This window comes from Lissotriton helveticus, chromosome 12 (genome assembly GCF_964261635.1).
Source record: "Lissotriton helveticus chromosome 12, aLisHel1.1, whole genome shotgun sequence".
Classification (NCBI taxonomy): Eukaryota; Metazoa; Chordata; class Amphibia; order Caudata; family Salamandridae; genus Lissotriton; species Lissotriton helveticus.
The window spans coordinates 894130038-894150811 of NC_136073.1; the positions used below are offsets into that span (position 1 = coordinate 894130038).

At 45.7% G+C, this 20774-nt stretch overlaps 1 protein-coding gene across 1 annotated transcript in view; it reads left to right on the forward strand.

The window, feature by feature from the left end:
* LOC144798760 (polyamine-transporting ATPase 13A3-like) overlaps positions 1-20774 on the forward strand; it is a 376171-nt gene that overhangs the window by 74016 nt on the left and 281381 nt on the right. The window contains exons 4-6 of the mRNA XM_078669780.1: positions 3254-3427; positions 4155-4337; positions 9885-10036. Coding sequence (XP_078525906.1) covers positions 3254-3427; positions 4155-4337; positions 9885-10036 — 509 coding nt within the window. The remainder of the gene's footprint in view (positions 1-3253; positions 3428-4154; positions 4338-9884; positions 10037-20774) is intronic.

Below are 20774 nucleotides of genomic sequence, written 5' to 3' on the forward strand. Positions count from 1 at the left end.
ACCTGACGACTACTAGATTGCATACCAAAACTACATCAGCCAACACAGAGGTGGAATTGCCATCTACTGCACCACCGCCGCAGACGACACCATCCTGCTCAAGGAGCACCTCAACTTCTAACTCCACACCGATGGAAAAACCACCATCAGAGGCACCCTCGCCTACAGATCACCTGGGCCTCATCCCAGCTTCTGCAGTCCCATTCCTGATTTCATCACCCGCCATCGACTCCAAACACTACATTTTCCTTGGTGACCTCAATTTTTACCTCCACAACCTCAACGGCTCCAGCACCGCCAACCTCAACGGCTCCAGCACCGCCAACCTCAACGGCTCCAGCACCGCCAACCTCAATGGCTCCAGCACCACCATTGTGCAGTTCACCATCGCAGGACCCACGGCACCAAGCCGCCCAGCACTGCTCACCGGAATTGAAGTGAAGTATCGGTGAGCCAGTGGTCTAATGCCTTCAACACTGCCTGCCCCTGCACCACAACCAACCTTGAACAGGCAAGCAAGAACATCTCCGCATGGATCAATAATTGTGCCGACAGAACCGCCCCGTCCAGCCCTCCAAACCCAAGAGATCTTCCAAACAGGTCAGCTGGTATACCACAGAACTGAGAACCACCAAATGGAACTGGAAGCAAATTAAAATGAAATGGGGCACCTGAAAAGAGCCCAAGACTGTGCCTCCTTCAAGACCTCCCTCAACCTATTCCACCAACTCCTCAAAGAGACAAAAAGGAGTGCTTTCACTGACCGCATCAAAGGCAGTTCTAACCACAGCAAAGAACTCTTCAACGTAGTCCGACAATTCTCTAATCCTTCAGCCACTGAAAACATCATCACCCCCTCCCAGGAACTCTGCAATCCCCAGGCGATCTTCTTCCACAACAAGATCTCCTCCATCTACAAAAACCTTGCACCCCAACTCACTACAGTCGACACCTCTACCTCTTCTCTCCGACAGACACAAATCTCATCCACATGCTCACCACCTGTAATCAGCTCGCTACCAACGACACCACTACCATCATGAGTTTGGTCCATCCAGGATCCGCTACGGACCCCTGTCCCCACCATATCTACGACCTCCGGAGCAAGATAATCTGCAGCAAGCGCACCACCATCCTCGGGTAATCCATTGCCATGGACACCTTCCCGGAGGAATGGGAACATGCAGCAGTCAAACCTCTCTTCAAGAAACATTCTGCTGACCCGAGCGAACTTAAGAAATATCTTCTCATTTCCCTGCTAGAGTCTTTGAAAAGCCTGTCAACCATCAACTTACGTAACACCTGGAAAGAAACAACTTGCTGGACATCTCTGTCCGGATTACACTCCAGCCACAGCACCGAAACCGCCCTGATCACAGCCAGAGACGACATCGGAACCTTTCATGACCGGGTAGACATGGCTGCCCTGATCCTTCTCGACCTATCAGCAGCTTCTGACAAAGTATCCCATCATTCCCTCATCAAGAGACTTCAGCACAGCGGAATCCAAGGAGATGCCCTCAGCTGGATCGTCACATTCCTCACCGGCAGAACCCAGAAAATCCACCTACCTTCTTTCACCTTGGAACCTAAGAACCTCTTCTGCGGTGTCCCTCAGCCCTACTCTGTTCAACATCTACATGACCCCCTAGCCAGCATCGTCCGAAAACGTAGATTAAACTTCATATTGTACGCAGATGACACTTAGCTCATCCTCTCTGTCTCAGAAAACCTGTCCACCACCATGAACAAATTCCGCAGGTGAAAGACCGGCGTCGCCGACCGGATGAGAGACAACTGCCTCAAACTTAACAAAGACAAGACGGAAATTCTGATCTTCTGCAACAACACCTCCCCGTAGAGAAACTCCTGGTGGCCTTCTGAAGTCTGACCCTCGCCAATGGACCATGCCTGCAACCTTGTAATCGTCCTCGACTGCAAACTCACCATGAGAACCCAGATCAACACAGTCACCTCCGCCTGCTTTTTCATCCTCTGCATGCTCCTTAAGATCTTCAAATGGCTCCCTGTCGACACCTGATGAACTATCACTCAAGCCCTCGTCACCATACGGCTGGACTACGGTAATGCCCTCTACGTAGGAATCACCGCTCACCTCCTGAAAAGCTTACAGACAATACAGAATGCCGTGGCCAGGCTCCTCCTCGACCTTCCCAAATGGTCCCACATCACCCCTCACCTCAAGCTCCACTGGCTTCCTATCTGGAAGTGATGTCAATTCAGTATGTTGACCCATGCCTACCAAGCCCTTCACAACCATGAACCAGCTCACATCAACCACCGCCTGAACTTCCACCAACCCTCCAGACACCTGCACTCCACCTCTCTCTCCCTCGCTCACTTCCCTCCGTATCCGCTGCAGCAGCTGTGGAGGACGCTTCTTCTCCTACCTTGAAGCGAAAGCTTGAAACAAGCTCGCCCTTTACCCAATGGCAGCATCGCTTTGCTTGAATTCAGGAAAGGACTCAAGACCTGGCTGTTCAACGGCTCCTCCTTCACAGCAGGCTCCTCAGGGCCTGGATACCCTCATATGTGACAATCGCGCTCTAACAATACTGTTTGAAGCATGTGGAGGATGCTCGTTTGCATAAAATAAAAGTACACTTTCTGTATGTGTGAAATGATGCCAATGCAAGCGGTTTGAGCCATAGTCAAAAACTTTTTTAAACCCATCTAAATTAAGCTTTTTAAATGATTAAAAATGCGTTCCCATGGTCAATGAAATCCATTCAACGCATGTTCTCCTGAGTTTGGCCCATATGAACCTATCCTCTCCAAACACCCACAGGCAGATCTCTGCTAATCTGTGGTTCCCTTTTTCCTGTGGCAAGTTGATGAACTTGAAAGAAAAACAAAAAAAATAGCGCTGTGTGGAACTCTCTTCTTACGCTTGTCAAGCAAATGATCCTGAAGGTCATTTAACACATCTAGTTTCTAACATCACTGCTAAAAAATCCACTGCACACCATGGATTTTTCGTGCAACCCGGAAAGCACATTGCATTAAGCAACCTTAGTGTTAAAAGGAAGCTAAATTCTAAATCTAGATTCTAAATAGTAGAAGACTAAAAGCTTTATTGCTTAGTGAGCTCTAAATGAGCAGGAACCTCATACAATGCTAGATGAGAGGCTTGCAGGGCTGTACATGGGGAGCGTAGGCGTTTGCTGAACAGTGAGGTTAAAGTTAAACCATCTGCATCTTCTGTCAACTAACACACACTCTGCTTCCCCAGGAAATCACTGGATACAGCCCCTGTCGCTGGAAGATCTTCCTGGTGTGCCTGGGGACACTGTGCTCTGGTGGTTTCCTCCTCCTCTTCCTCTACTGGCTGCCGGGATGGAGCGTGAAGTGGACATGCCGCAAGGTTGTGCTGAGGGATGCCTGGGTGGTGCTCCTACAGACCACGGTAAGATAGGTTTGTTAGGGCTGTGTTGGAAGTTGTCCCTTTAGGATTAGATACTGATAATTGCCATACAAGTGGGTGCTGCCGCACACACAGTTGATGTTATTACTGAAATTGGTGTGGATATATATATATATATATATCTATATCCAGATTTGTGTCTGGGAAAGAAAATGCCACCACCAGTGAGGTTTGGTTGATGGGCTGAGAATGGCATTGAAGGCACAGTGGTTAGGGTGGTCAGTGTGCTCTCTGCTAAAGGTTCATCAGTTTCTCAGATTGTACGGATTTGGACAGGGACACCTCATGGTTTTGTGTACGCAGTTTGGTACAGTGTATGAGAGCTAGCAGTTTTCTTGTCAGCTTCATTGAGTCATTGTAGGAAGTATTTCTTCAGATTTTAGTACAAGTTAAAGTAAAGTGTGACACGTGTCAGTGTAAGGCGGTCTCTGTGGATCCCGCTCCTGGCATTGATCTTCCTGACGGTTGTCTTACTGAACTGAAGCTTGAAGAGGGAAAATCTACCCCTGCATACAAGTCTTAAGAACTCATATACTTAGGCCAGATACAAAGATGTGAGTCTGATTGCGATGAAGGAAGGGAGGGCTCTATCTCATTAGCAATACATTGTCGCAGTCTATATGAAATGTTCATTTTTGACCTATTTTTCCTATATAAATATCTCCCTAACATTGGAGTGTAGCTCTCAATTCAGTCGTCTGTCTTGCAGGACGAGTTTCGTACCTGGTTCCGTGTGAGGGTGCGCACTCTGACAGCCCCGGGATGTGACCCTCTGGGCTTTCCTCAGTCCACAGAGACGAAGGAACCCCACCCAGCGTCCCCTGAGATGGAGGAGGAACAGGAGTGTGAGGAGGGCCTGCTGTCGAAATCACTTGCGGTGGAGCTCAAAGAGGTGAGTAGCCCTTCATATTCCCATCACAAGCTGGTTTTGTGTCCTCTTAAACTCTCCCTGCACATTAAGTCTGTGTTGGGGCTAACCAATAGGAGTTTAGACACTGACAACTACTATGCCTGTGTGTAGACATTACTCTCTCTTCTTGTCGGAGCTTGAGTGCTATAAAGAGTAATTATTTGGTTTTATTTATTGTTGGTCTGTGAACGGTTTGATTAAGCCTCCGTTTTTAAGCAGCAGCCATACCTATAAGGGTCTTAAAAAATTTATATTTTTGGACTGTATTCTACATACTTCTGACCCTTGTAGGATGAAATTGTTTGCTTTCGGGAAAATGGCTGTTTTCATTGTACAACCCACTTAATATTCATTCATCAACTTTGTTTGAGCACGAGCACTCCTACTGTAGCCGTTTTGGCCAGATGCAAGGGAATGCGAGGGAACAAATGTAGGGGTTATCCTTATTCGATTTGCTTCAGCAACACAAACCTCTAGAGAAGCTAAACGTTATTATAAATCCTTTCTTATTTCACAATAATAGAGGAATTATTGTCCATTTTGCAAGAGCATGTAAAAACTAAGAAAAGTCTTCGAGAACTAAATGTGTTAGTAAAGATAGCCAAATTTTATGACATGAAATGAGTGAGGTTAATATTGTCCTGAATGTTAAAGAAACAAATGACTCTAATAAATAAGTTATATGTGAAAGTAAACAATTAGGAATAGAGCTGTTGAGTCTGTTTCTAAAGGATTTGAGTGACCGAATTAGAAGATTGGAAAGGTTCAAGTATCACATTCTTGTTCGAGTCCTCCATTTTCCCATTGAAGTTGGATATGAAGTTAAGGCATGGCTGCAGAAGTTCAAGGATACGTGTACCATTGATTCTCAAGTATTGAATCTTTCATTGATTCGCATGCTTGAATTATCCCCTCCATCGAGCTGGGACTCCTACCGAAAAACTCGTCAGCACTGCTATGTTAAACATATCCTGAAAAGCTTTAACATTGTCCTGTAAATAACCTGTTCACATCCTTTCCAAATAGCCAAACTTCAACCAATAAAAAGCAATATCCCTGAGGATTCCATACCTCCGATTTCATTGCACAGTTTTGAGCGTTAATGTATAGTTGAGCCCGGACAGGGTAGGAGGATAGGTCACATGAGAATCTATAATAGTTACCAAGCCTGGAGAACTAAGGTTATAAATAAGTTACCTTTTTCCGCACCAGTATTGGATGTTTCATAGATTCACATGCTTGAATTGGAGATGAAGAAAAACCAAAGGTGGTGATGGACGGAGCGTTGACAATACAAACACTCATCCCCAGTCAACTGATCTGGGTTTAATCCATCACCGTTCTTTAGCTCACTCCGCCACCCCAGTTCAGACATGGCCATATGCAAATCAGTCTGACCCTGTGCCTCATGGGAACAGTCCAGCCCGAACTGCCAAGCCATGTCTTCCCTGGACCGGAATCAAGCTTCCCAGGACCGGTTTCTGGCATTACCGCCGTCTTCAGCCCGGCTTGCTTGACTCAGTGGCAAAGTGAGCAAGGGACTCACGTCTGAGCATACCCTGCCAACTTAGGGCAAACAAAGAAAAACCAAAGGTGGTGATGGACGGAGCGTTGACAATACAAACACTCACCCCCAGTCAACTGATCTGGGTTTAATCCATCACCGTTCTTTAGCTCACTCCGGGCGGACCAATTCAGACATGGCCATATGCAAATCAGTCTGACCCTGTGCCTCATGGGAACAGTCCAGCCCGAACTGCCAAGCCATGTCTTCCCTGAATTGGAGATGAAGCATGCAGTAAACATTTTAAGGTGGATGGTGGGTACTTGAGTTTAAAAAGGCTCAGCTCAGAGCTGAAGATGGTGAGAAATTGCTTGTGCCTCCTCAACATGCTTCTGCACTGAGTCCTAGCAAACACGTTGAGTAAATGTGCACCAGTTTTTCTGTTGCCATGCGTTCCAGCAAGGTCCACGCAATAATCCATGCCTCCAGTCTGGTACATTTTTGCTTGTTACATACAGCTCTTCAAGAGGGGCTAAACTTTGCTATTAAGCAATCTCTAAAAACACGTTATTGATAGGTTTTACTCTGACTTTTAGGGGTATTCTTTAGCAACACGCACTTACCTTTTTTGGGGCATGTGCTCTTTCTGCGTCTATCTGATCCATAATGCAACTAACCCTTGCCCTTGTAGTGCTGTTGTGTACCATTCACTCTGTACCAGGTGCTACTTTTTCTTCCAGACTTGTTATCTTGTTCTGTCTTTCACTTGTTTAGCCCTTTTTAATGGTCACATGTTTACAGGAGTGGCCTCAACTTCTGATCTCTTAACTATACAAGACACTTAGTAGAACATCAGTGTGTTGTGCATTTGTACATTTTTCGACTACTTTTTTATAGAATGACAATTATTTTCTATGAACGCTAATGAAGAGGCCCTGACATTTACTGATTGGTCAGGCACTTTCTGCCGATCGATCTTTCACTCCAAGCGTGGACATGGATTTTGATTTTAAAAAAAATTCTTGGTGCACGATTGGTTTTCTTCTGGTTTTTGTCCTGCTGATACCTTGAGTAAGGCAGACATCGTCTTATCTCTGGACTGTTGGAGAAGGCTCACGAGATTTCCTTTGGACACTTTGTGTCCATCAGCCCAAGGGGGCTGTCTGTCCTTAGCCTTGCCTGTTAATGTACTCATTCCACATGGTTACTTTTCCCTAGTTTGACTGAGAGATCAATCAATCAAGGGTTTATAAAGCGCGCTACTCACCCATGAGGGTCTCAAGGCGCTTGGTGGAGGAGGGGGGAGGGGGGGCGGCGGCTCTAGTTCAGTCAAAGAGCCAGGTCTTGAGGTCCTTCCTGAACGTGTGCAAGGTCGAGGACCGTCTGATGCTCACTGGGAGCTCGTTCCATGTTTTGGCTGCGATGTAGGAGAAAGCTCTCCCGCCGGTTCTGTCTCTGCGGATGTGGGGGACCTCTGCCAGGGCGAGGTCGGCGGAGCGGAGGTTCCTCTTGGGTACGTGGAAGGATAATCTATTTGAGATATTTGGGTCTGATTGTTGTTTAGAGATTTATAGGCGTGGGTGAGGAGTTTGAAGGTGACCCTCTTCTCAACGGGGAGCCAGTGGAGGCTTCGTAGGTGTTGGGTCATGTGCTTGTGGCGCGGTGTCCCGAGGCCGAGTCGGGCTGCGGCATTCTGGATGCTTTGGCGTTTGTGTAGTAGAGTATGGTTGATTCCGGCGTTCAGGGCGTTGCAGTAGTCCAGCCTGCTGATTGAGTGCGTGGGTGACAATCCTGCAGTCGGGGGGGGATCCATATGAAAGTCTTATGGAGGATGCGAAGGCAGTTGAAACTAGTGGAGGCAACAGCGTTGATCTGGTGGTTCATGGAGAGGGAGGAGTCAAGGATGATGTTGAGGTTCCGAGCGTGGTCTCTAGGGGTGGTTGGGTTCCCGAGGGTGGAGGGCCATCAGGTGTTGTCCCAGGCGGAGGTGCAGGGTCCAAGGGTGAGGACCTCGGTCTTCTGAGTTTAGCTTCAGGCAGCTGTCTTTCATCCAGGCTGCCACGTTCTTCATTCCTTCCTGGAAGCATAGTCTTGTGTCTTCGGGGTTCTTCATGAGTTAGAGGATGAGCTTGGTGTCGTCGGCGTAGGATACGATGCTGAGCCCATGCGATTTGACGATGGCGGCGAGGGGGGCCATATAGATGTTGAAGAGTGTGGGGCGGAGTGATGATCCCTGGGGTACTCCGCAGTTGATTTCCGTGGGTTTGAAGAGGAAGGGAGGGAGTCGAATCCTCTGGGTTCTGCGGGAGAGGAAGGATTGGATCCAGTGGAGGGCGGCTCCTTGTCTTCCCGCGTTGACGCAGCCCCGCCCACCCTTTAGAACGCCCGCACCGCGGCGGAATGTTCACCGCGGTAAACAGGTTAAAAGGCAAATAGGAACTGCGCAATTTGACTAACATAGAGCCAAATAGAATACCTTCTCAGTAATGCTATCTTAATTGCGAATTCCATTGATTGCTCTGGGCGTAGTTAGTAGAACAAATTAAGGAATACCATTAAGCAAAAGTAAAGTTTAAATTCAACTTTTTAAATATACAAGCTGAGGAATGTGACTGCTCCTTTAACTCTGAAAATCTGTAGGTCCCAGAGACCCTGAAACCGAGCGGCCATCTTATATTTTCATATTTATGAGAGAATCCCAGCAAACCTTGTCTTGTTTGTAGCCTTTTTCATGAGTTGTCATTTCCCACCCCCTAAAATATTACTTATCTGTACAGTCTTCACTTGATTTCACAACTTTTTAACATAATTTTGTAGAATTGCTTTGCTGCAGCAAGTTTTCTGACAGATCTGTAGAACTTTCTGTCCCAATTTACCTTCATTCATTCTGCTCTTATAAAAAGGCTGTGTTCGCATTCGAGGCATGAAACTGAAAAGACACTCCCGCCCCAATACGAGTCGCTTGGTACTGTACTGTGGTGATTTTACAGTTTCTATTCAGTAGAGTCACCCCGGTACTGTGCAATAATTAGTACGATTCAATAGAATGGGGAGTTACTTTGTCGGCCTGATTATTTTTTGAGACGATAAAACCAGGCAGAATCCACTATTCCATACAGTCTTACTGCATATGTTTTGTTTTTTTTTGCATGTTGAAGCATTCTGCTTCCTTCTGTTAGATACAAACATGCATCTTCAAACTTGGCTGCCAAAATCTCATGATTTTTTTACAACCTTTTTTTTCTGGCTGGAAAAATCGTGTCAGATTATTCCATACCTTTTAAAGCTGGGTGCGGACAAATCTAACCACTAATAATTAGGCGGAGCAACATTTTGTTCCTTCTGACTTTTAATAACACCCTCTGTGATTTTCTTTCCAACATTCACAACCTAGACCATCTTCCCTGCTCCAGCAAGCCACTATTAATTACCCTAAAACCAATTTTTATAGTATATAATAATTTTTCTATGTAAATAATCAAGTTATCCAAAGCCTATCGTCTGTGATTTCATTTGTTCAACTGCTCCCCGTGTGTATGGAGGAGGCACTTGCATTTGTAGGCTCTTAAACTCATTAGGTGATATTCCCCTTGTTTGGGTCATAATTATGATGACGATACTCTAATCTCCGCATTCTTCTACCAACCGATGTCCTATTTTTAATCCTCCAGGGAGTCCTTGGGACCCCGCAGCTGCTATGCAAGGGAGATCTTAGTTTTTGCTCTTCTGCTTTCTAGGTTCCTGACTTTCGTCTTAAAGCTGCAATGTGGGTAGTTTTATTTTCAGTGTATAATGCTGTCAGCCTGGCTACACCACACATTGTACAAACTAACTATCACAGTAAGTGAATGCCGCTTTTGTACTGGAAGATTTGAATCCGCCTGCAAGTAACCCTCTTTGAGATCCTGCTCCGTTACAGGGTCGGGTAACAAAAATGGATGTGGTGATCTTTTACTTTTATGTCAAAGAAAGTTATGCTGAGCAACCACTGGGAATACAATAGTTTTGTTTCTTGCTTGTTACAGACTCGATACTTCATCCACCACAATGTGAAATATCTCTGGGACCCCAAGACTCAGTCCTTCCAACGGTTAATGGCACTGGAGAGTGGCGTGCCATGCTCTGCCATTCACAAGCATCACAGCGCAGGACTTTCCCGCTCCACACAGGACTATCGGTAAGTTTATTTTACACTCTGCCAAGAATGTAAGGTTGGCAATTATAAGCAGGATGACCTGTGGGTTTTGTGAACACCCTTTCTGTTACAGCTTCAGCTCTTGCAGTCGGGCAGTAACTTTGTGTCGTAAAAATGAGATTCCATAAAATACTTGGCTGCAGAGAATGAAGTACTGTAAGAAATTGGATTATTGTCTGGGTACCTGCACACCTCAAGGAATAATCCAGCCCTTGCCAGGGCAAGCCCTTAAAGTCACTAAATTAACCGGAGTCCAACCCCCTGGTAGCTATAGCACAAAACCGACAGGCTTAACTTCGAGCAATGCCTAAAGTTTTTGTGCAGTACCAAAGCAGTAATCAAGTCAAAACGGAAAACAATAAAAATCTCAAGTGAAATTAGAAAAATAGAATAATACGTAATAAACAAAATGACAAAATTCCAATAAGGGGTACCAGAGATATGAATTCTTAAAGATTTAACCAGGAATAGCACCAAGAAGAATAAAGTGTCAATAATAGAGAATGGTTGCAGTAGTGTGAGACCTGGGTGTAATTTGACACTGATTGTGATGGAGCACAGGTTGGATACAGTAACCAGGTTCGTCCTGGTCAAAGATTTGACACTCTGGCATTAGCCCCCAATCCACCACAGGAGTACAGTTCTAAAGCCCCCAGGACTCCAAAGAGCAGGGTCCGATCCAGGTCTAATTGCTGCTGGGTAGTTGCAGGCAAATGTCTCTTGTAGCTTGTTGTCTCCCTGTAGCTTTAACAGTATGTCCGCCTTATGACCCTTGGTGTCCACTTCTTTGTCCTGGGTACAGGAGGGAGCAGGTCTATCATTTCAATGCTCATCTTCAGTCAGAGACGACAGATTCAGTCCTCTTTTGATATTCCTCGGGTCCAGGAGTGTTCTGAAGTGAGTGCATGGAGGCGACACATTTATGCCTGGCACAAGCAAATGGGTGGGAATGACTCCTGAATGTGCCCTAACCAATGAGGTAAAAGTTCCTGGGGCCAACTCTACCCACTTGGCCCATCTTCACAATTGTGAAATTCTACAGTCACATTAAACGCGGGCTCTGAGGGTTAGGGGGGTGTGCGCGGTGTCTACTATGGTAATCCTAGTGTCCTCCCACATCTAACACTAGAACCCCGTGTGAAGCAGTCGCGGTGCCCCAATTAAACTCCGAGACAAAAGTCTGGTAGAATACATTGAAGTTTTCCAGCAACCAGATGGTGAATTCACAAGAGTCGTTTTGACATCTTGTTCTCCCCCCTTGACGTGTGTGCCATGTGTTTTATGTAAAACCGTAGCAGCCCTCTCAAGCACAATGTGGCACTGCAGCAGGAGTTCAAACTGTAAAGTCAAAAAGAAGCTCACTGTGATTTGGAATCTGCCTGGCTAAGGGAATAAAAGAAGGACCCTGCCCTGCTGTCTGCCAACATTGCCTTTGTAGTGGAGACCTTATTGAAGTGCAACCCAATTGCAGACCTGCCCAGCAGGATTTGACACAGTAAACTGAAAAAGGATGCTCACAGCCCGACCCTGCATATTCTGACCGGTTCAGAGTGGTCACCTCTGTCCATTCAAGTCAGCCTATTGTTAGCTCGTGGGAGGCCTTTCACACCTATTCAGAAGCTACTGGCTGACCGAAGTGGGAGAGCAAATGCAAATTGGCCTCCAGAGGTTTTAGACCAGAAAAGGGAGTCATTTTCTAAACGTACCTTGTCCTTAATATTGGTCATATATCTGACTTCCCCATTGAATTAGATTTTTAATAAGTATTACAAATAGTTGTTTCATTATATTTTACTCTTTCCTAACTGAAAGTAGGATTATTAAATGTACTAATGTAACCCAGTGTTTTCCTTTGGAACAGCCAGCCTTGCTACAGTGACAAACGTCTGGGGCCTTTTCACTGTAGTACATGCTCCGCATTAAATTCATACATATCCTACTTTTAAATACCGTGCCCCCTGCCTAATAGTGGTGCCTTATAAATATTCAAAAGGAAGGTTTTAACCGGCCAAATGAGGTTATTTTTGCAGGTCTAATTTGCTGTTTAAAACTGCAACACCTAGGCTACAAATAGTAGCCCTGCAGACATGTTTGCACTGCCACTGTAGTGGGTGGCACAATGGGTGCTGCAGTCCACTAGTAATATTAAACCTACAGGCCCTGGGTACATTTGGCACCATATACTAGGGACTTCTAGGTACGGAAAATATGCCAGTTAGGGCTTTACCACCATCACCTTGTTGACAGGGTAAGCGCACAAATTAGCCGGGGTAAAGTGCACGGAGTTCTATTGCCAGCAAAAATATTGGGGGCCTGCAAAAGACAGATCTGGGGAGACCCTGCAGAAAGGACAATTTCCTATAAGTACATTGTAAAAAAGATCAAGGTATAAAATAGAATTAACTATAGCTCTATAATTCACTATTGTACAGCGTGAAAGCAGCATTTAAGTATAGACCTAATTTCTAAATGGAATGCAAATATTTTTCTTAAACAAGAAACACACTTGGCGATAATAAAGAACAAGATTAATGCTCTCTCGGATGGATACTCTATCTAACTGCAGATTCCACCCTTATAGAATGTCCTCCAGGTGCCAGACTGGCTCCAGATATATTCATACGAGTGCTTCAGCGTGCAGCTAGGTGGTGCTAGTGGTGGACACTTTCCACCCCAGAACTAATGGTGTGGGGTGCACATAAATGCCACCCCTGTGCACCGATGTCTGTTGTTTACATGACTGTGCGCCCACTAACATGAGCACAAAAAGGTTGAAGGTACCAGTATGCAGGTTGCTAATTTGTACCTTTTTCTTTTTTTGTGTTAACTTTTTTTATTGAATTATGCAATAAAAAACATAACAAGTATCAAATTCATAAAACAGCAGAGCAATAAAAATAGAAAAAATAATGGATCTTATTTGCAGAATATTAAAAGGAATAATTAATTAATAGATTATGAAATATACTCCCAAGAAGAAAGGGAAAGGCAAAACTAACAGTACATTCTCTATAACCTATTATGTAATAATAATACAAAAGGTATGGACATATCTTATATTGTAGTATTAGAATAATTAGGTAAAGATAATCAGAAAGAAAAGGAAAATCAGAGTAACAGGAGGGGGGAAGTGGGGAGGAATGGGGAAAAAGGAAAGAGAAAGGGTAGCCAGAATAAAATAGTATAGGGAAAACATATGAAATAATAAAATTAAATAGGAAAAGCTTGTACAGTAGGAGAGGGAGTTGGGTTAGATTCATCATCTAATGTAGTTTCCAAAAAGGGGGACCACATTTGGAGAAAGATGTCCGCTTGGTCCTGAAGGTTGTAAATTGTGCGTTCATGTAAGGCCGTCCGCATCATTGCTACCAACCATTCTCCCTGAGAAGGAGCAGAGGAAGACTTCCAATGACGTAAAATGCAGATCTTGGCTGTAGCCAAAGCAGTATGAAGAAGGCGAGTCTGTGGCTTAGAAAGTTTCGGAAAACCACGGAAATCATGTAGAATAATGGTGGCAGGTTTGAGAGTTAAGATTAATGCCATTGTAGAGTTCAAAGTTTTCCCAACAAAGAGTCAGAAGGGTCTAGTGAGTGGACATATGCAAATGATGTGTTATGTCACAACCAGCATTAGAGCATTTCCAGCAAAAAGTATGCGATAATAACCCTTCTTGATGTAAATTAACTGGTGACCAGTGCCAATTAGGAAGGATTTTAAAGATACCGAATTTGAGACGTACCTCTCAAACACCTTCGTGCAGCCCCTCTAAAATTTGATCCCATTGAGCATTGGAGTACATAATAGACAAACGAGATTGCCATTTAGTCTGAAGAGTATGTGAAAGAGGCTGTGAAAAAAGAGGGTGCAAAAACGCTTTATAGAGACCAGAGGTCACTCCCTTGAACTTCCCCCATAATAGCAGATAAGATAAGATTGGTGAAACCTGAAGCAACCAAGGTGGAGAGCTGAATTGTTTTTTAAGACATTGTTGAAGTTGAACATATTTTGAGGAGTGTAGAAGTGGAAGATGGAATTCCTCACAAAGTTGGGGAAAAGTTTTAAAATCTCCATCATGTAGGAGTTGATCTATAGAATAACTGCCGTCTTCCCTCCACAAAGGCCAGGACAAAGTATGACCATTGATATGAATAGCTGAATTATTCCATAAGGGAGCTTTAATGTGAATTCGCGGATTTGAACTTAATATACGATGACCTCTTTTCCAAGATGTATGCATTGCTGATAAGATAGGATTTTTAGGTTCAGAAGAACTAGTACCAGTACCATATAAAAGGGATAGTCCTGGATCTTGAGATAGAAGACTTCGTTCAATTGATACCCATTGTGGAATGTCTTTAGATTTGGGTAGGGAAAATGAAAGTTGAGAAATATGTAGGGCAAGTGAATAATGTTCGATAGAGGGAAGACCCATGCCTCCATGTAGTCGGTGGGCCTTTAATTTAGCAGCAGCAAGGCGGGGTACCCCAAATAAAGAGCTTTATCTTGGAGTCGATGGATCTAAGACTGGCTAAAGGAATGTGAAGGGGTAGCATACCTAAAACATAAATGAATCTTGGTAAGGTAACCATCTTGATCGCTTGAACTCTACCCCATAAAGATAAACCTAAAGCTTTCCATTTGTCAAAGTCCCTCTGCATTTGGGAAAATAAAGGAGCCAGATTATGCACAACCATATTGTCTAAACCTCTATTAATCAAAATTCCTAATTACTTAAGGTGTGAAGATTGCCAGTGAAAAGGGAAAACAGAAATCGCTGATTTCGTAGTACCGATTGAAATAGGTAATGCTTCACTTTTGTCCCAATTTATCTTATAACCGGAGAAGGAGGAAAAATCATTAATAATTTCAAGAAGGGCTGGAAGAGAACGGGGGAGGTTAGTGAGAGTAAGAAGAATCTCATCTGCATATAAGTAAAGTTTAGATGGCCAATTGGAAGAGGGACAACTACAACATCATGAGATTGGCGAATTGGAGCAGCTAGAGGTTCCATTGCCAAGAGAAAAAGAAGAGGGGACAGCGGGCAACCTTGGTGTGTGCCTCTGCGAATTGGAAAGGAGGGAGATAAGAAACCTCCACAATTGACTTGAGCTAACGGGCTATTATATAGTAAACATATTTTATTGATAAATTGGTTGCCTAATCCAAATCGATGCATTATTGTAAAGAGATATTCCCATTCAATGCGATCAAATGCTTTCTCAGCATCAAGTGAGAGAACCAAAGCATCTTCTGGTATATGTTTTGTAGACCATAATGTATGAAGATGATTCTGGGAAGAACGACCCGGGACAAAACCCACTTGAGAATTATGTATCAGGGAAGGCAATACTTTGCGAAGACGGGACGCAAGAATACTAGCTAGGATCTTAATATCAGAATTCAAGAGAGATATAGGATGATAACTTCCACATAACAGAGGGTGTTTGCCTGGTTTGGGCAAACCAGCTATAATTGCTTTATTAGAAAGGGTCCCCAAGGAGGATTCCTTGTCAGCTTCTAGAAACGCAGCATGTAAAGTGTCTATCATACTCTGACCAGTCCATCTATAAAATTCAGCGGGTCAAGCCGTCCTTTCCCGGGGCTTTATGATATGGCAGAGCAGTAATAGCCGAAGAAATCTCGTCTCTCGTGATATTACCTTCAAGTAAAGCTCTGCTATCATCCGAAAGCTGTGGAAGATTTACCTGGTCTAGAAAAGTTGACATTTTATTTAAATCAAGTTGATTACTTGGGGAATATAGAGATCGATAAAAGAAAGCAAATTCATTAACTATTTCCTGAGGTCTGGTGAGTATTTCACCCTGGGTCGACTTAAGAGCAGGAATAGCCATGGCAGCTTCTCTCTGACACAATTGTGCAGCCAATAGTCGACCAGCCTTTTCTCCCTTTCATCTTCTGCAATGCATACTCAGCTTTAGATGTAAAAAGACTATTAAGAGACATGCAAGCTTGTTCCAACAATTTGCGATTCTGTAAGGTGGGGTTCGATAGATATAATTGAGAGTAATGGTGAATGTCTCGCTCTAATTCTGTTTGTTTTGCAACATTATTTTTGTTGATAAGAGCAGCATCGCGCATTAACTGCCCTCTAATAGTGGCTTTAGCTGCTGCCCAGACTGTTCTCTTGTAAGAGACCGAGTCCTTATTAATAGTGAGATAGTCTTGGAAATTAGATTGTAAAAGAAGCTTACTCCCCGGTGTTTTATACTTCTGTAAACTCATTCTCCATGGCTTTCGTCCTGGCCTAGATAAACCTAAATCAAGAGATAGAAGAACAGGAGAATGATCGGATATAGCAGTTTCCAGAATTTTAGAATCTGCGACCAATTGAACCGCTTTATGTGATAAAAGAAAATAATCCAAACGGGAAAATGTGCCATGCAAGGAAGAAAAGAATGTACACTCCTTATCCTGCGGATGACTGAGCCGCCAATGGTCAACCAGACCATTATCAGAAAGTATATCTTGCAAGATGGCTCTATCTGCAGCATTAACACTGTCAAATCGACCCGTCTTGTCGAGAATAGGATCTTGAACCAAATTCCAAACCCCTCCAATGAGATATTGGGAGGCATTGATCTCTATAAGAAGACTATTCATTTGGAGGAAAATTTGTTTTTTTGTACCAATTGAAGCATAGATGGATCCGAGACAAATGGAAGAATTCTCAATTCGTAGCTTAGCGAAAACATAGCGACCATCCGGGTCAGACCATGTCCTGGAAATCGTAAGGGGAAGCGATCTTCTGATAAGAATAGCCACTCCACACTTACGGACAGGATTAGGGTTGGTGGGGTCATTTTTGGGAATACTGCTATGGATGACCTTCCCAACCCAGTATCTACTGAGTTTGTAAGATTCCATTTCATCTAAGTGTGTTTCGTGCAATAATGCTATGTCCACATGTTTGGATTGCAAATATGAAAGAACTTTCTTTCTTTTAATGTAATGGGTGAGATCATGTACATCCATGTAACAACAGATAAAGGATGAGCATGAGTCATATTGGAAAATATTCAGAGAAAGAATAGAGGAAACGAAGAGGGGGGGAGGCCTGGGGCAGGATAGAGGGGGGTGTTACTCTGATTAGTAAGTAATAAGACAAGCATTTACAATGCAACGGTTTCGCCTTTGGAAAAGTTAGAGCTATCTGCATTGTAAATGACAACATTTGTATTTATGTGTTGGTTTTGAAAACAGATAAATAAATGGCATTGTCATTTACATTGCCAATAGCTTAATCTCTCGCAAATGTGAGACCTATTGTACCCTACGGACGAGCTCAGCAGACAGCAATTACTACCACACACACACACACCCCCAGAGCTAGCCACACACACCCACACCCAGAGCCACCCACACCCAGAGCCACACACACCCACACCCAGAGCCACACACACCCACACCCAGAGCCACGCACACCCACACCCAGAGCCACACACATCCAGAGCCACACACATCCAGAGCCACACACACCCAGAGCCACACACACACACACACACACACACCCAGAGCCACACACACACACACACCCAGAGCCACACACACACACCCAGAGCCACACACACACACACACACCCAGAGCCACACACACACACACACACACCCAGAGCCACACACACACACCCAGAGCCACACACACCCAGAGCCACACACACCCAGAGCCACACACACCCAGAGCCACACACACCCAGAGCCACACACACCCAGAGCCACACACACCCAGAGCCACACACACCCAGAGCCACACACACCCAGAGCCACACACACCCAGAGCCACACACACCCAGAGCCACACACACCCAGAGCCACACACACCCAGAGCCACACACACCCAGAGCCACACACACACAGAGCCACACACACACAGAGCCACACACACACAGAGCCACACACACACAGAGCCACACACACACAGAGCCACACACACACAGAGCCACACACACAGAGCCACACACACACAGAGCCACACACACACAGAGCCACACACACACAGAGCCACACACACACAGAGCCACACACACACAGAGCCACACACACACAGAGCCACACACACACAGAGCCACACACACACACAGAGCCACACACACACACAGAGCCACACACACACAGAGCCACACACACACAGAGCCACACACACACAGAGCCACACACACACAGAGCCACACACACACAGAGCCACACACACACAGAGCCACACACACACACACACAGAGCCACACACACAAAGAGCCACACACACACACACAGAGCCACACACACACACACAGAGCCACACACACACACACACACACACACACACACACACACACACACACAGCCACACACACACAGCCACACACACACAGCCACACACACACACACACACACAGCCACACACACACACACACACCCCCACCCAGAGCCACACACCCCCACCCAGAGCCACACACCCCCACCCAGAGCCACACACCCCCACCCAGAGCCACACATCCCCACCCAGAGCCACACACCCCCACCCAGAGCCACACCCACCCACCCACCCAGAGCCACACACACACACAGCCACACACACACAGAGCCACACACACACAGAGCCACACACACACAGAGCCACACACACACAGAGCCACACACACACAGAGCCACACACACACAGAGCCACACACAGAGCCACACACACACAGAGCCACACACACACAGAGCCACACACACACAGAGCCACACACACACAGAGCCACACACACACAGAGCCACACACACACAGAGCCACACACACACAGAGCCACACACACACAGAGCCACACACACACAGAGCCACACACACACAGAGCCACACACACACAGAGCCACACACACACAGAGCCACACACACACAGAGCCACACACACACACACAGAGCCACACACACACACACACAGAGCCACACACACACACACACAGAGCCACACACAAACACACACACACAGAGCCACACACACACACACACACACAGAGCCACACACACACACACACACACACACACACACACACACACACACAGCCACACACACACACACACACACACACACAGAGCCACACACACACACACACACACAGCCACACACACACACACACACCCCCACCCAGAGCCACACACCCCCACCCAGAGCCACACACCCCCACCCAGAGCCACACACCCCCACCCAGAGCCACACACCCCCACCCAGAGCCACACATCCCCACCCAGAGCCACACACCCCCACCCAGAGCCACACCCACCCAGAGCCACACACACCCACCCAGAGCCATACACACCCACCCAGAGCCACACCCACCCACACACACCCACCCAGAGCCACACACACACTCAGGAGAGCAAGCACAGCGAGGGGGCAGGGAAGCAAGCACAGCCAGGGGGCAGGGAAGCAAGCACAGCCAGGGGGAGGGGAACCAGGGGGCAGGGAAGCAAGCACAGCCAGGGGAAGGGGATCCAGGGGGCGGGGGAGCAAGAACAGCCAGGGGGAGGGGAACCAGGGGGCAGGGAAGCAAGCACAGCCAGGGGGCAGGGAAGCAAGCACAGCCAGGGGGCAAGGAATCCAGCACAGCCAGGGGGCAGGGAAGCAAGTACCCTTCACAGCCCCACGAGCCTGCGCGTCTGTAAGAGACGGTCGACCCCCTCCTGTCCGAGGACCCCCACCATGGAGAAGAGGTAGGCTTCTTTTAGCCCCAAGGCCACAGTAGAGCTACCCTGGAGTAAAAAAAAAAGCGCTCCCTCTTCACACAAGGACCACGCAACAGAGAAGAGGTGTGTGACTTCAAACTAGAGGAGCCCGAGCTGGAGAAAATCCGAGGCGTTTTCGTCTTCAGGACCCGCCATGGAGAAGAGAGGTTATCCCTCAGGATCCCTTAACTCACATGTTCAGATAGCAGAGCTAGCTTTTATGTTACACAGATCATAATGGCTGCAAACGGAGAGCTATCTATTGCAGAGCTGCTAGAATTATAGGATGGGACACCCACATAATGCAGCAGGGTTGACTAAATCATAAATTATGCGACAAGACAGGCAAATTATGTGGCGTAATGTGGCACATTTTATGCCGCATTACTTCATGATATTGTCATGTGTACACATGTTAATATTGTGTGGGAAAAGCTTTTGCCTCATTACCACCAGTATATCACCCAAATACAGCAATAAGTAACTGAAAGGGGACCAGTCACGCTTTGCAAAGGGTCTTCCACTTTCCGACAATACGGGCTGCTGTATATTAAGTTACTTTTCATCTGTTTGATCTAGAAACATTTTTGGGATAAAAATGTACAAATTATGTAGCAGATGATAGGTTATTGGGAATTACATAATTGTGCGGAAAATGGTGCAGTATTGTATAATTCCAGTGGCCTTGCTCTTAGCATATAGATGTCACAAGTCCAACTGCTCACTTAGAGCATTTCTCTAGTCAGTGATTCCGAAACCGTGGGGTTCTGAGACGATTTTTTGTGGGTTGTGAAAGTCCAAGGAATAAATAAAGGTGCTTCTAAATTTTGTATTTATCCGCTTCACTGACAAAGGTCAAATGCCAGGCTACGTCTTCTGACAAATTGTTGCTTATGTTTTTTTTACATGGGTCTAGTGTTTACAAACGCCTCTCAATTTGCAGTCAGAGAAAGAAATGTAAAGTGAATTACGTGACAATCTTGCTGAGGTACAGAGACTGTGAAAGGAAAGGCTGTC